This window comes from Gopherus flavomarginatus, chromosome 14, assembly GCF_025201925.1.
Source record: "Gopherus flavomarginatus isolate rGopFla2 chromosome 14, rGopFla2.mat.asm, whole genome shotgun sequence".
NCBI lineage: Eukaryota > Metazoa > Chordata > Testudines > Testudinidae > Gopherus > Gopherus flavomarginatus.
This window is the reverse complement of record NC_066630.1, coordinates 18,469,782-18,483,998: the sequence shown is the minus strand read 5'-3', so window position 1 is coordinate 18,483,998 and position 14,217 is coordinate 18,469,782. Positions and strand designations below refer to the sequence as shown.

Below are 14,217 nucleotides of genomic sequence, written 5' to 3'. Positions count from 1 at the left end.
GGGTTAGGATTTCTGACAAAGTTAGATAAGGAGATGTGCTTTCATACTCCTCCTTACAAGTTACTTGAAGGTTCTCAGGACCAAATGATTCATGCTGTATGACCAGTCTGAAAATGTGAGGAAGCTTCCAAGATACTAGCTGTTACATTACCTAAGATGTTAGACCATGATCGCATTACAGTATTTGATTCAGAACTGTATTCTATTAAGGCTTTCTGTGAACCTCATTTCCTTTATGAGACTGTCTGGTTTCATGGTATTACACAAACCTTCCCACTTTCTCAAGTTTTATGGCCAAAGCTTTCAAAAGGACTCAGCACCCAGAATCAGGGCCAGATTTTCAAAACAGCTCAGAATGCTGGGTGCCAGTTGGGTACTGAACACTTTTGAAGATCTGGTTCCAGATTTCCAGAAGAGCACAGAAACATTATAAACAGCAGTAATTCTAGCTCAGAAGTAATTTCACTGCAATTTTATCTGCTTCACTTTGTGGTTTTCTTGCAGGTAGCCCATCAATGATGGTCACTGCTGATATAGCAATCCACATCTTGGATGTCAATGACAACTCTCCATTCCTAGTAGGAGACTACTCCAAATCCCATCTCTGCACACCTCAGAGGGAAAAGCAATCTATCATTATCAGTGCATTTGATCTCGATGGGGCAGAAAACAGTGTCCCATTGATTTTTGCTCTTGCCAATAGCCCCATGCTTCAGAGAAACTGGAGGATCAACTTAATCAATGGTGTGTGATTGTGAATGGTAACTATAGGCTTCATTACAAAGAAGTGATAGAAAGCCCTGTTTTAGTCCCCCTCTAACTTTGTCTCAGGAAAATTGTTTGGGCTGAGAATTCCCATGTTGAACATGAAGGCCAAGGAGAATGTTTGTGGGAAGTGGGAAAGACATCTGGCAAATGGTTTTTCCATTACAGGTCACTAAAAGGTTATTCTGATTTCAAAATTTGCTTTTTGTTCTTTTTTGGGTCTTACACTAACAGCTTTTTACTACACTTCCAAACATTCCACATGGTTAAACACCCCCAGAAAGCTCAGGATGTATTTGAAGGAGAGGACTTTTAATTAAGCCAAATGATCAAATATTGTTTGTTATGGGTGGTTTGAGGGTCCAATCCTGCTCCCTTTGATTTCAATAGGAGTTACTGACCCAATTCCTGCCCTTAATAATGCCAATTGGAGTTTTTGTCATTGGCTTCAAGTAGGAGCAGGATCAGCACTTGATCGTGCTCCTTCAATTGACTGGTTTTAGCCTAGAGAGCAATAGGATTTTTCCATACCTGACTGCTAACAGTTCTCCATTCCACTCAAGTGATGGAGGGCAGTATTTTTGGAGTGGGGGTGGGGGGGGGGCAAGCACTCCAGGTCAGCACATAAGGGTTGTTTTATTAGGGAGAACCAGTAGGGTTTTTTTTTCCTAGTTAAGATTGAAAATACAGTCCCATTATAAGGCTGATTTTGATCTCCTTGTAACTTTTAAAGAAGAGTAATAGTCTCACATTTTCCAGCTCTTCCAGTCAAGTCTCAATAGCAACTAGAAGATTTTCTGAAAATGCTGATTAAACTGAGTAGGCACTTGGGGATCAAAAGACTTTAAAATGGCTCCCTGTTGAAACTTTTGGAAATTGTCTCCTGTGTGTTTGCGTGCATCTGACTACCGCATTCGATAACATTACACAGACAATTGCAAATATTTTAAACTTTGGTTCACACAAGTGGCAGTTTTCAAAGGCAGGAGTAGTAAAATGTTTAAGAAACTGTCAATATTTGAAAGCCAGATGCGATTATCATTCAATGATGAAGCTTACGGAGAAAGGAATTATAGCAACAGAGAAAGGTTTTGTCATCAGCCTCTGAAATAATTCAACCTCTGGTTAGTTTTCAGAAGTCAAAGGAAGTTCTTACATCTGGCAAATAGATCTATGAGATGTTTACATGGAAGATGCACAAATACCAGCTGAATAAAACTCTAAGATAGAGAGATAGATGGGTCAGTAGGGATTTTAATATAACATTTGTGTTAGTCAGATACCAAAATCAAAGTATTTTCTGTTAAGGGCTATTGTTAATAGAAAATATTATTTAATGTATTTGTCAATGTACAGTAAGATTTTTAGGAAGTCCTTATTATTGTTGCTTCTTGAGAATAATGTCGTAAATATAGTTTAATAGGAAAGTGTATATCGTTATGGAAACATTATGTATTCCTCTTTGCAGTTGATATTGATCAGTGTGTGTCCTGTGTGTGCGCGTGAGTATTTCCTGTCTCCTTTGTGTATTTTGAGGATACTGATGGAATGGGGGTTATTTTGGGTCAGAGTTAAAGTTGCTGTGTTGTGACATAACACTCATTTCTGATCAAAATAATGGGTGAAATCATCACCCCTCCTCTGGCCCCTTTATGCCAGGTAACACTGCCAGAGCAGCAGAAAGGAGGCCTACAAATCCTGGCTCCAACTGGAGGAAAATTCTCCCGGCGCCGGGTCTGTGGAAGACAGCTGTCAGACTGTCTCCCAAGCACCCCTTTGCAAGCCCTGGACAAGAGCAGGGGCTGGCCTGGGAGGGGTACATTAGAAGCAGGGCAGAACATAGTACTGCCGAGATTCCAGGCAGTGCTACAGACCGTATGGTGGTGCAAGGAGGCTGCCATAACTTAGCCCCTTAGCCCCTAAGGTACACTGGGGGCCTCCTCAGCAGCCCAGGATCAGGCAAATGCTAAGCCAGCATAGCCTCCCTCCTCCTGGGCTGTGAGCTCTGTGTTGCATGTGTTAGAGGTGCAGCCCGGTATCTCATCCAGGATATTGTTACATGGGCAGTGTAAATTGTATGGTGTCCTTAACTCCATTTCCTTCCTTTTGATTGTACAGGCTTCATAAATGATGTGATGGGCCATGGCATTGATGTCACTTGGCAACCTTTTGTAACAAAGATTTTCGTGTTTAGCTCTCAGAGCCTAGTGTTGCAAGGTGCAGAGTGCTTCCTGCCTTTAGAACAGTGGGTCCCAAACTTGTTCTGCCGTTTGTGCAGGAAAAGCCCCTGGCAGGCCGGGTCGGTTTGTTTACCTGCCATGTCCATAGGTTTGGCCGATCGTGGCTCCCAGTGGCCACAGTTCGCTGCTCCAGGCCAATGGGAGCTGCTGGAAGTGGCAGCCAGTATGTCCCTCGGCCCACGCTGCTTCCCACAACCCCCATTGGCCTGGAGCAGCAAACCGCGGCCACTGGGAGCCGTGATTGGCCGAACCTGCGGACATGGCAGGTAAACAAACCGGCCCAGCCCGCCAGGGGCTTTCCCTGCACAAGTGGCAGAACAAGTTTGGGAACCACTGCTTTAGACTATACAGCACCTTGTGGGACTAGGCCCTCAATCAGCAAGAGCACTAGTGGTATTGATGCCTTGTGATTACAATCATACTGGGGACTGCTCTGTAAGTGGTGTCTCTGATAGCCACTGGAAAGTATAGTGAATATTTTAAAAAAAGAACAAGAGTACGTGTGGCACCTTAGAGACTAACATTTATTTGGGCATAAGCTTTCATGGGCTACAGCCCCTTTCATCGAATGCATACAGTGGAAAATACAGTAGGAAGATATACACACACACACACACAACATGAAACAATGGGTGTTACCATACACAGTCTAATGAGATTGATCAGTTAAGGTGACCTATTACCAACAGGAGAGAAAAAAAAACTTTTTGTAGTGGTAATGAAAATGGTCCATTTGCCACAGTTGACAAGAAGCAAGAAGTTGTGAGGAACAGTGTGTGTGTGTGTGTGTGTGTGTGTGTGTGTGTGTGTGTGTGTGTGTGTGTGTGTGTGTGTGTGTGTGTGTGTGTGTGTGTGTGTGTGTGTGTGTGTGTGTGTGTGTGTGTGTGTGTGTGTGTGTAATAAACATGGGGAAATAATTTTACTTTGTGTAATGACCCATCCACTCCCAGTCTTTATTTAAGCCTAATTTAATGGTGTCCATTTTGCAAATTAATTCCAATTCAGCAGTCTCTTGTTGGAGTCTGTTTTTGAAGTTTTTTTTGTTGTAATATTGATTACCGCTACAAAAAGTTTCTCTCTCTCCTGCTGGTAATAGCTCACCTTAACTGATCACTATCCTTATAGTGTATATGGTAACACCCATTGTTTCAAGTTCTCTGTGTGTGTGTGTATATATATATCTATATCTTCCTACTGTATTTTCCACTGTATGCATCTGATCAAGTGGGCTGTAGCCCACGAAATCTTATGCTCAATTAAATTTGTTAGTCTATAAAGTGCCACAAGTACTCCTGTTCTTTTTGCAGATACAGACTAACACGGCTGCTACTCTGAAACCTGAATATTTTCAGTGTAAGGTTGGAAGAGAGGGAATGAATGCAAGCCACAGCTGGTTTGTGTTGTTTTTCTCTCTCTCCTTCCCTTCTCACCCCCAGCTCTGATACTTGTCCTTCTGTTTCATTTTGCATGTTCTCTGTTACTCCGCAGACACACATGCTTATCTCACCATGAGAATCAGTTGGCTGGAACCCAAAGTGCACCTTGTTACCATTATCCTGAAAGACAGTGGGACTCCATCTAAAGCCCAACACATTCAACTACCAGGTAATAAGAACACATTTCATGCTGAGAGGGTTCTTATAACACATCCATTGATCTACTCCAGCGGTTCTCAAACTGTGAGTCACAACCCCATTTTAATGGGGTCACCTGGGCTGGCTTAGACTTGCTGGGGCCAGAGCTGAAGATCGAGCCCCATTGCCCGGGGCTGAAGCCCAAGGCAGCGGGGCTCAGGTTACAGGCCCCTTGCTGGGGTTGAAGCTCTTGGGCTTTGGCCTCCCTGCCGGGGCGGTGGGGCTCGGGCTTCGGTCCCCTCTTCTGGGGTCACGTAGTAATTTTTGTTGTCAGAAGGGGGTCGCAGTGCAATGAAGTTTGAGAACCCCTGATCTACTCTTTTCTCCACATTAATAAGTTAAGGAGTTATAAAGATCTTCCTTTGTAAATTATGGTCTCTACCGGCCTCTCTCTTTTTCCCTCTTTCTATGTGGCACCTGTAATGTAGCACCTGCAGTGGAACGTCTTCTCACATAGCACTCAGTTTGTTTTCTGGGTTTTAATCTGGAGGGTGTTTTTTTAATAATCACACTGGTGTTCTATTATTTAAGCCATTCTCATTATATACAGCACCCCATGTGCCACGCTGGAGCTTCAATTTTAAAGCTATCAGTACAGACATCTGCTTGTAAAAAAAGTCTTGCCTCACATCAGGCAGCACAAAGAGTTGGTAACAGCAGAGAGATCTGGCACTGGGGAGATGCAGGGTCAAGTGCAACCTCAGGAAAGTCCCTGATTTGACAAGGTTGCTCAGATATGCTGGCTGTAAACGTGGCATGCCTGCTAAGAGACAATAGCAGCAGCAGAACATCTTCGGGTGGGTGATTGCTCCTCATCTCAGCTAGAGAGAGAGTGCCCCCACGGCAACCCTCTGAAAGGAAGAAGGATCACTAAGAGACAGACTGGCAAAGAGAAGATACAGAAAGAAAGACAGGAAAATCCAAGGATACTCTTTGGACCTGTCTTGGTCACTTCCAAATAAAGGGCTAAATAATTACAGCTCCCCTTTGCCAAAACTCTAGGAAGTGGAGCGGGCACAGGGAGCCTCTCCAGCTAGCACATCAGTGCAGGAGCCAGACAACATAGACCTAATATTAAGGCTGTGTGGGGAAAGTGACTACACCAAGCAGCATGGCCGGCAAGGCTAGCAGCATGGCCAGGGTCCTGCCACACTGTGCGACAGCAGATGCTGTTCCTTTTTGTAGCAGGTGTAAGCACAATATAGCATGTTCACTGTGGGACGGTACATGTGTCTGCATTGCACTGATGAAAGTCCTCAGAGTATCTCCAGTTAGTCACCTTCTCCCTATACCTCCTGGAGAGAAACAAGTCCATGATTTGGCTGATAAGGGACACTCATGACAAGGGGTTTAGAGTGGATAATCAGAATGGTCCATTCTGGCCTTAAAATCCACAAGTCTAAAGTAAGAAGTTTTTAAGGTCAGGCTTGACAAAGCCCTGGCTGGGATGATGGGGGTTGGGACTAGATGACCTCCTCAGGTTACTTCCAACCCTGATATTCTCCGATTCTAAAAGGTGAAATATTCACAGCAAGCTATTCAATATGTGCAGGACTTGTAAATTATTTCAAAATTCTCCAACCAGTGCAAATTATTAAGCATAACAGAGAAAGATTTCATGCTTGTTACTCAAAGTGTCCAGGTTAGCAACATGCCTCAGCTAAAATAAAAATGAATTTTCCAGAGAATTAAACCATGTAGCATTTTGCTTCTAGTGGCCTAATGCCAAGGCTGTTCTGGGCATTCCCACTGACACTATTTTTGCTGCCTTCCTTCAAACCGTCCTGAGTGCCAGAACACATTTTGGGAAGAGCAGTTTTGTTTCTCTGACAGTATGTACGTGAATGCATGAATGATATTTTTGCCTTGGACCAAGAACCAAAAATCTATGTTTCTGTTTTGCATCTGAGCTGTTGCCTTTGTATTTGTGAAAACATATGTAACTTCAACAGAAGATATGCAGTCAGTTATTTTATTCTCTACCTTATTTGTGTCTTATTACCAAGAACCTAGACCAAACTAATGTCTGGTGGAACCTCTTGTGTTAGTTATGTCATGTAAAGAAAATGAAAGCTTTCCTCATGGATAAACACCAATGCTAGAGCCCCAAAGAGTTACATAATTAAGGTGCCCTGTTCAAGGATTGTATCAACAGTGTACATGTTAACAGTTCATTTACTGCTCCTCTCCCAAGTAAATATCCACAGTAATTTTCCTACTACAGACCCAGATGAAGCTATGGTAATTGGATGGAAAAGCACCACATGTGAGAGATGGCTGGGGTGGTTGCTGATCCATATACAGAGATTTCGTCTAATGGTTGCTATTTAGAGACAGAGAGGGGGAAGTATGGAGACTGGAGGAAGAATGACGGTCTAAAGAGTCAGGGAAGACAGACCAGTGAGTCTGACTTCAGTGGCAGGAGAGATCCTAGGCACATGAATGAGAGATGAGATCACAAAACAGGGAAGAAACATGAGCTGTTAAAAATGAGTCTACATAAATAGCAAATCTAATTTGATAAACTTAGGGGAATTTACTTAGAGGATAATGAGCAGAACACACAGGATTGAACACAGCAAATAATCTACTCCAGGTTCAAAAGAAGGCACATGCCATAACACAGCACAGTCTGCTAGTAGCTAAAAAGTGAAAGCAGCTCAGAACAGAAGTATCATCACAGGTGTCATCTTTTGGGTCTGTGCCAGTGTAATTCTGAGCAGCTTATATGAGCTGTATGTTTGAGAAAGGGCCTTGTACCTTATATTTTATACTGAGCTTTGCCTCTGGGCATCTTTATCTTTACAAAACTAGGATTGGACAGCCATATTTGCTATTTAAAGAGCTGCTCTTGCACCTTTAGCAGACAAGGGACATTTCTGCTGCTCATGTTCTGCTATGGTCATTGTCTGAAAGCAGCTACAGACCCATTTACAAACAGGGCCTGAGAGTTCTCCCAGGCCTGTACTCACCTATGGAGGGAAGCAAAGCACTGCTGCTGCAGTACAGCTGAGAGGGATAACTTCTCCCAGGGGAGAAGGAAGCTGCCTGCTTTGCTGTTATATTGGGACTGATAAGAGGAGGAGCTGGAGAGAAAGCTGCACCTGAGTTGGGCTTGAGAGTTGGGCTTAGAATCAGCTTCTAATCAAGGAGTTATGCAAAGGATCATGAGAAATTTGAAAGGGCTGGTGGAATGAGCTTCATTACTCTGAAACCTGTCACTTTACTCTGTTGCTGGAGAACAGAAGGCTACCCCATGGGCAATTACTCCATCTGGCATTTGGAGATTTTGAATACTCTCCTCATGTTTAGTGTCAGTTCTTACAATTTTGCTTGTTTGAGCCCTGTATAGAAGAAACAGAATTGAACCATCTCCTTTCCTTGACCCCAGAATGTCACCATGGGCAGATGGTCAGTACTGCTCACTCATCTAAGTGTCTGACAGGAATGACCAATTGACCTTATGGCCAGTCTTACTGATGACACTCACTCAACTAAATAGATAATAAAGGGCTCAAATTCAGAGACAGCTGAATAGGTTAGGGACACATATGGATAGACTAATACTGTCTAGCTTAGCGTAGAGCATGTTTTTAAATTAGGAGGCTAAGAAAGGGAAATCTTTCTGCAGTACTTACCTGTACAAGCACAGAAAACACATAACTGGTGCATTCAAACTTGACTCTGCACAACCTTGCAACTTGGATGCAGTGAGTGTGAAACTCTACCAGAATGGCTCCTCCACTGTCTATGCTTAAGTGCCTGTTAAAGATTCTCTTGTCCCAATGCATATCGAGTTGACTAGTTTATAATCTGTTAGTGTTCCTTTCCCCAACCTCTCTGTCCTTAAGACTGTGAGTTCCTCAATGCAAAGACCATCCTCAAAAGTGTCTAACACTTAGAAGTTGCTACTGTGAGTAAAACACTGCTAAGAAAGGATGCAATCTAGGAGACTATGTTGATTATGAGCATGCATGTGAGCAATCCAGGCTTACAACAGTTTGAAATTCCGAGGACTGGCAGGATGGGGTTCACCCACATTAAGTGTGCATTCATGGGCATGTTTCCTCTCACTGCATAGGTCAGGAGTATCAGATCAGGTTGCTGTACCATGTGTTGATGAGCCTTAATAGGATAAAGCACATCCTTGGCTATGCATCTGGCCTGGAGAAAACCCTGGTCTGGTTCACACAGCTGCATGGTGTGGCAGTGCTGAATACACCATGAGGATGCTTGATTTGTTCACAGCCCTGCCAGTACTCAGGGTGCTCCTCTGGCTCACCACTGTTACATAAATGTGCAGGCATCTAAGTGCTGGGACAAACCTAAAGGGTTAGGACAGGCTTGTGTGAGCAATGAACAAATGACACCAAAATAACTGCAAAACATTTACTGACTTAATCTGATTCTGCAATGAACACCTGTTAATGTCAGTGGGGTTCTGCACAGGGGTTCCCTGCCTAGAGCTCACTCCAGAATCAGGGACATTGTTGGGAAAACTGTATTTTAATGAGACATTTCTTCTTTTAGCAGACAGTCTGCACTTCAAGGGAGTGCATTCTTATTTCTTCAGTCTGGGCACTGCTGCAAAACATAGAAACACACAATATACATCAACAACCTATAGCATAACTAAAATACAAGACCTCAGACATATTCCTATTCAGCACAGTTTGGGAATCACAGGGTACTAGTTTATGTTTGAAACGCTATTCTTATAGTTTCAGTTTTATATTAAGTCACACATTCTGTAACTGGATGCTGTGAGCACATGGAACAGATCCAGTTGCAAGATCAGAATCTACTACACGACGCCACAGTATATTGAGATTTCTAAATCGTTAATGCACTGTAGTTTGTTTTCTCTGAATTCATAAGATGTTTCAAAAGGCTCAGTTACATTTTATAAGGTCAGCAGGCACTTACATTTTTGGGAGCCCATTGCAGTAGAGGTGGGTGGGTTCAGTAGTCTGTAATGTTTTGATTTTTGTATTTAAAATTGTTACACAGATTTATCTGCATGCATTGCACTTGTATTTGAAAGAGAACCATTTAGAGGGGCTATTTTAAGGATCATTAAGTGGAACATCCTAAGTGCGAACACACTGAAAAGATAAATGGAAACATTTAATATTGATGCATCACTATTCTGCTGCACCCCAGTTGTCTGTAATCAGATTACTGTTCCATAGCTCCTTTTTAAAGACTGCAGTAAGAAAGTAAATACATATAATGAACTGTAGCAGTAACACCACTGATTAACACAGGCACTTACTTTCAAATAAGAGAATTCTGTGAATTCAATGACCAAATCCTAGCACACTTACAGCGCTGGGAAGACAGGAGAGAAGAGTTCTCTAAAAGACTCTTTCACCTTCATAAGAGCATTGCAGGATACTGAGCTATTGCGCCGTTGAATACTAAGGGCATGGACATTATGAACAGAGTCACTGCCATACCAGGTCAGACTGAAGTCTATCTACTCCATTGTCTCTGATAGGCTACGTTTACACAGGGATAAAAGACCCGCAGCATGGCCGTGGCTGGCCTGGGTCAACTAATTTGGGCTTGCAGGGCTCCGAATGTAGGGCTAAAATTTCTGTGTAGACATTCGGACTCAGGCTAAAGCACAAGCTCCGGGACCCTCCACTCGTGCAGGTCACAGAGCTTGGGCTCCAGCCTGAGCACAAACGTCTCCACAGAGACTTTTTCGTCCCTGGAGCCTGAGCCCCATGAGCCTGAGTCAGCTGACTTGGACCAGCAGTGGGTTTTTTATCCCTTTGTAGACGTAGCTGTAAAGGTCAATGTCTGATGCTTCAGAGGAAGGTCTAAGAACCCACAATAGGCAGACCTGGGAAATTTGACATCTCCCATTAATCTACCAATCTAATCTAATCGACATGGATTTAAACCCTGATGTATGAGATTTAATATCATTTCCAAAATGTTTGTGAGCATTAACTGTTATATCTTTGGATATTCTTGTTATCCATTGAATGACAAGTCCCTTTTTGAATCTTGCTAAGTTCCTGGCCTCAGTGACTTCTTGTGGCCATGAGATCTACACGTTATGTACTGTGTGAAAAAGTCTTCCCTTTTATCAGTTTTAAATTTGCCACCTTTTAATTTCATTGAATGTCCCATGATCCAAGTCTTATTGAAGTCAATAGAAAGATTCCCTTTGACTTCAATGGTCTTGGGACTGGGTCTTTAGTGAAACTGACTAGTGCATCTGTAAGTTTAGGCAGACAAATGCTCCACTTTAAATACATGATTAGCCTTACTGAACTCAAAAGGACCACTCATGTGTACGTTAAGCACATGCATAAATCTTTGCAGGATGGGTGCCTAAGAATTTCACAGAGATTTGGTCACACAAAGCTTTTGTCAAACAATTTGAATCTCAAATAAATGTATAAAATCACAGGTCTGTTTGCAGACAATCTATGAACAGGGAAAAGAGCTAAATTCACCTTATACATTATTTATTGTAAGTTGTTCACCGGGTTCTATTAATGCAAATGATTTTCTCATGAAAGGGTTAAGACTGGTATCTCAGAATTGAGGCTTCATTGGTACATACAGAGTTGAATACAAGCCAAGCTCTTGCTTTTAAAATGTTAGTTTATAATGCTAACTGTGCTAAGTAGGGTTGGAAAGTTGTTATTACTGAAGATGTTACTATTTTAAAATAATTTTGCTAATGATTTCTTTGCAATTTCTCTCCCTGTCACATTGCTAGCTAGGGCTAAAAATATACAGAAGATGGTTTTTATTTTTGCCAAAGAGCTAGGCAAGGGCAGAGAAATGCTTCAGGGTTGTTTACACCTGATAGGAGAGGTGCTCATCAAAAAAATTTGGTTGAGAATGGGGATGGTCGAACTAATCTGGGCAAAATAAACTCTGAATCCTAGTCTGAAGATGACCTTATTTCCCATTTGTCTGAGTTTTACCCATATGAATACCAGGTCTTTGCCTGTGCCTGCTTATCCTTTTCTTTCATAGTTTTAGATAATTTTCTCTGATTCCCATTCTTGGATTGTCAAGGAGAGTTTATTTTGGTACAAATAAGACAGAGCTGAGTTCAGCTGCAAACTCAGGATCCTTTTCCTTTCCCAACCTTGTAATCCTGTGTGACCAGGATCCCAAAGGAGCAGCACTGAGGTCACTCAATTAGGGTGAACTGCAAAGAATGGGGCAGGCAATCCCCAAAGCTGGTGGATATTCCAACACTTAGATTTACCAAACCAACACAAAACAGCTTCTATAATACCTTACTGGTTACCAAGAAGCCAGCATAGTTCCCTAAAAGCAATCCAGCATCAGGCCTTCACCCAGACACCCAAGTCAAATATGATGAGGATTACTGAAAATAATATTCATCATATAAAAGAGGTCTACCAATCCCAAAGGATCGGACACATTACCTCCCAGGCTAATGAATATTCCAGACCTTACCCAAATACACGTTTACAGACAATTCTTATTAACTAAACTAAAATTTATTAAAAAAGAAAAGAGAGAGTGTATTGGTTAAAAAATCAGTATACCTACAGACATGAGGACAGTTCTGAGATCAGATTCATAGTGGAGATGGTGAGCTTTGTAGTTGTAAAGGGTTCTTTCAGATTTAGTCCATAGTTCAATGTCCATATTCAGGGTAATCCAGTTAGGACTGGAGATCTCAGCCTTATGACTTAAGCTTCCCCTGCATGAAGCATCAAGTAGATCTGAAATAAAAAGGATCAAGATTCAAAGGGGTTTTATACAGTTCCAGGCCTTCTCTTGACAGGTCGGAGTCCTTAGGTGAACAGTAGGCAATCATGGAGACTTTGAAGTAAACCTATTTCCTAAGCATCACCGGTAATTAGCAACACATTAACATAAGGCAATTGCTTGTTTTCACCATTTGCAGGTGATTTGCTATATCTTTCAAAGAGAGATGAATACAGCGATAGCCTATGTTTACAGTTCATTTAAATGTTAATATTTCCTTTTGATCTCTGAATTAACAGAATACAGCATAGACAGGGACTGCTAAATTACATTGATAACAATATATATGCAAACACAAACATTATCTACCAATATGTCCCTAAAGGTTGAATCTGGGTCAATCAGCCTGCTTAACCCTTTCTGGCCATGCGTTACACTTTGTATAAGATTCCTTGCAATTATATAACAGTGGTAGCAACAATTATTTGCATTGTTATACTCTAATTAGATAACGTCACACCCTGCCTTACATTTTAACTATACTTTACCACAAGAATCAGTACAGGACTTGGTGGAGGAGGCAGTATAGGCAGGTATGCCATATCCAACTATTGTTAGTACAGACTGAAACAAAATAAGGGGTGGGGAGGCAAGAGGGTGGGAACATGTTAGAGAATGTGCCCACATGGGAACTGATTGGTCCAGGCAGGCACAAGATCTGTCCATGTGGAGTTCATCATCCTCCCCTCCAGTGTGAGTTCTGATGAGAATGCTCTTTCAACTCAGGGGATTGTCCCTATTCATCTCTGATCTCCCTCGTGGGAGTTAATCCTGAATTCTTTGTCTTTCCTTTTGACCCCAGTGACTGTTTGCTTGTGTACCATGGAAGGAGAATGCATGCAAGAGGTTGGAAGGATGGAAGGGAAGCCTACAGTGATTTCTGCAGTGAGCGTTATCGTTGGTACCTTGGGAACAATAGGTATGGAATTGCCCACAAAAACAAAAGAAACCAGAGTCTACTTTGTTTTAGAGACTCCATGTCTGCTCATTTCTAGCCGAGGTAGCATTTCAGTGGAAGTATTCGCTGACGCACAACCTTTGTTTTGATATTCTTACTATTACCTGCCATAATATTCACATTTTTTTCTTCACTTCCAATACCATTTACAAACACACAAAAAAACCAACAACAAAGAAAGCAAAAAACAACAAGGACTGGTTTGTGAATTGTTCTAATACAAAAATGTGAACACTGACAAAGAGCTCATTAGTGTTAAACTCATTTTGTTTTCCATTTCTCCCCCCAGGTTTCTTTGTGCTCATAATCTTTGTTCATTTGACCCTCCTGGGAGCTAATAAAAAGAAGAAATGCAAAGCTTGTGACAACCTTTATAGTCCATAGCATGACACGGCAAAATAATGGTCCAACTTATTTTACAAAACACTTGCAAATGGATAGGTCAGCTGACACAGTGTGTCTAATCACATTCAATATGGTACAGTATATGGGATATATACAGTATATATCACAAATAGTGCAGTGATTGAACTCCCTACATAACTGACATGTCATATTTCTTTATTAGGAAACCTCCTTCAACTAGAAAAAACAAACTAGAATGGTTTTTGTCAGTGTAAGAATGTTTGAATTGGGTTGAAAAAGTAAATTGGGGACAGACAGAGAGTATCAAAGTCCCAAGGACTCCAGGTTTGTATCATCTTGAGCAATGGAAATGTGATTCCTTTCTCTCTTTAAGGGCCTGATTCTAAAAGGTATTGAATAGGTACTCTTAGCTGGGTGTTGAGGGCATTCGGCACCTTGCAGAATTGAGCCCAAATAGAAAGCCCTACCTTGTTTCCAT

The 14,217-nt window shown here is 41.9% G+C and overlaps 1 protein-coding gene across 1 annotated transcript in view; it reads left to right on the top strand.

Moving 5' to 3' along the window:
* The window catches only part of CDH16 (cadherin 16), a 58,731-nt gene extending 44,974 nt beyond the window's left edge, over window positions 1-13,757 (top strand). Inside the window, exons 14-17 of the mRNA XM_050922818.1 lie at window positions 505-744; window positions 4,494-4,610; window positions 13,218-13,334; window positions 13,663-13,757. Of these exons, the coding sequence (XP_050778775.1) occupies window positions 505-744; window positions 4,494-4,610; window positions 13,218-13,334; window positions 13,663-13,757 (569 nt within the window). The remainder of the gene's footprint in view (window positions 1-504; window positions 745-4,493; window positions 4,611-13,217; window positions 13,335-13,662) is intronic.
* The last annotated feature ends 460 nt before the right edge of the window (window positions 13,758-14,217 follow it).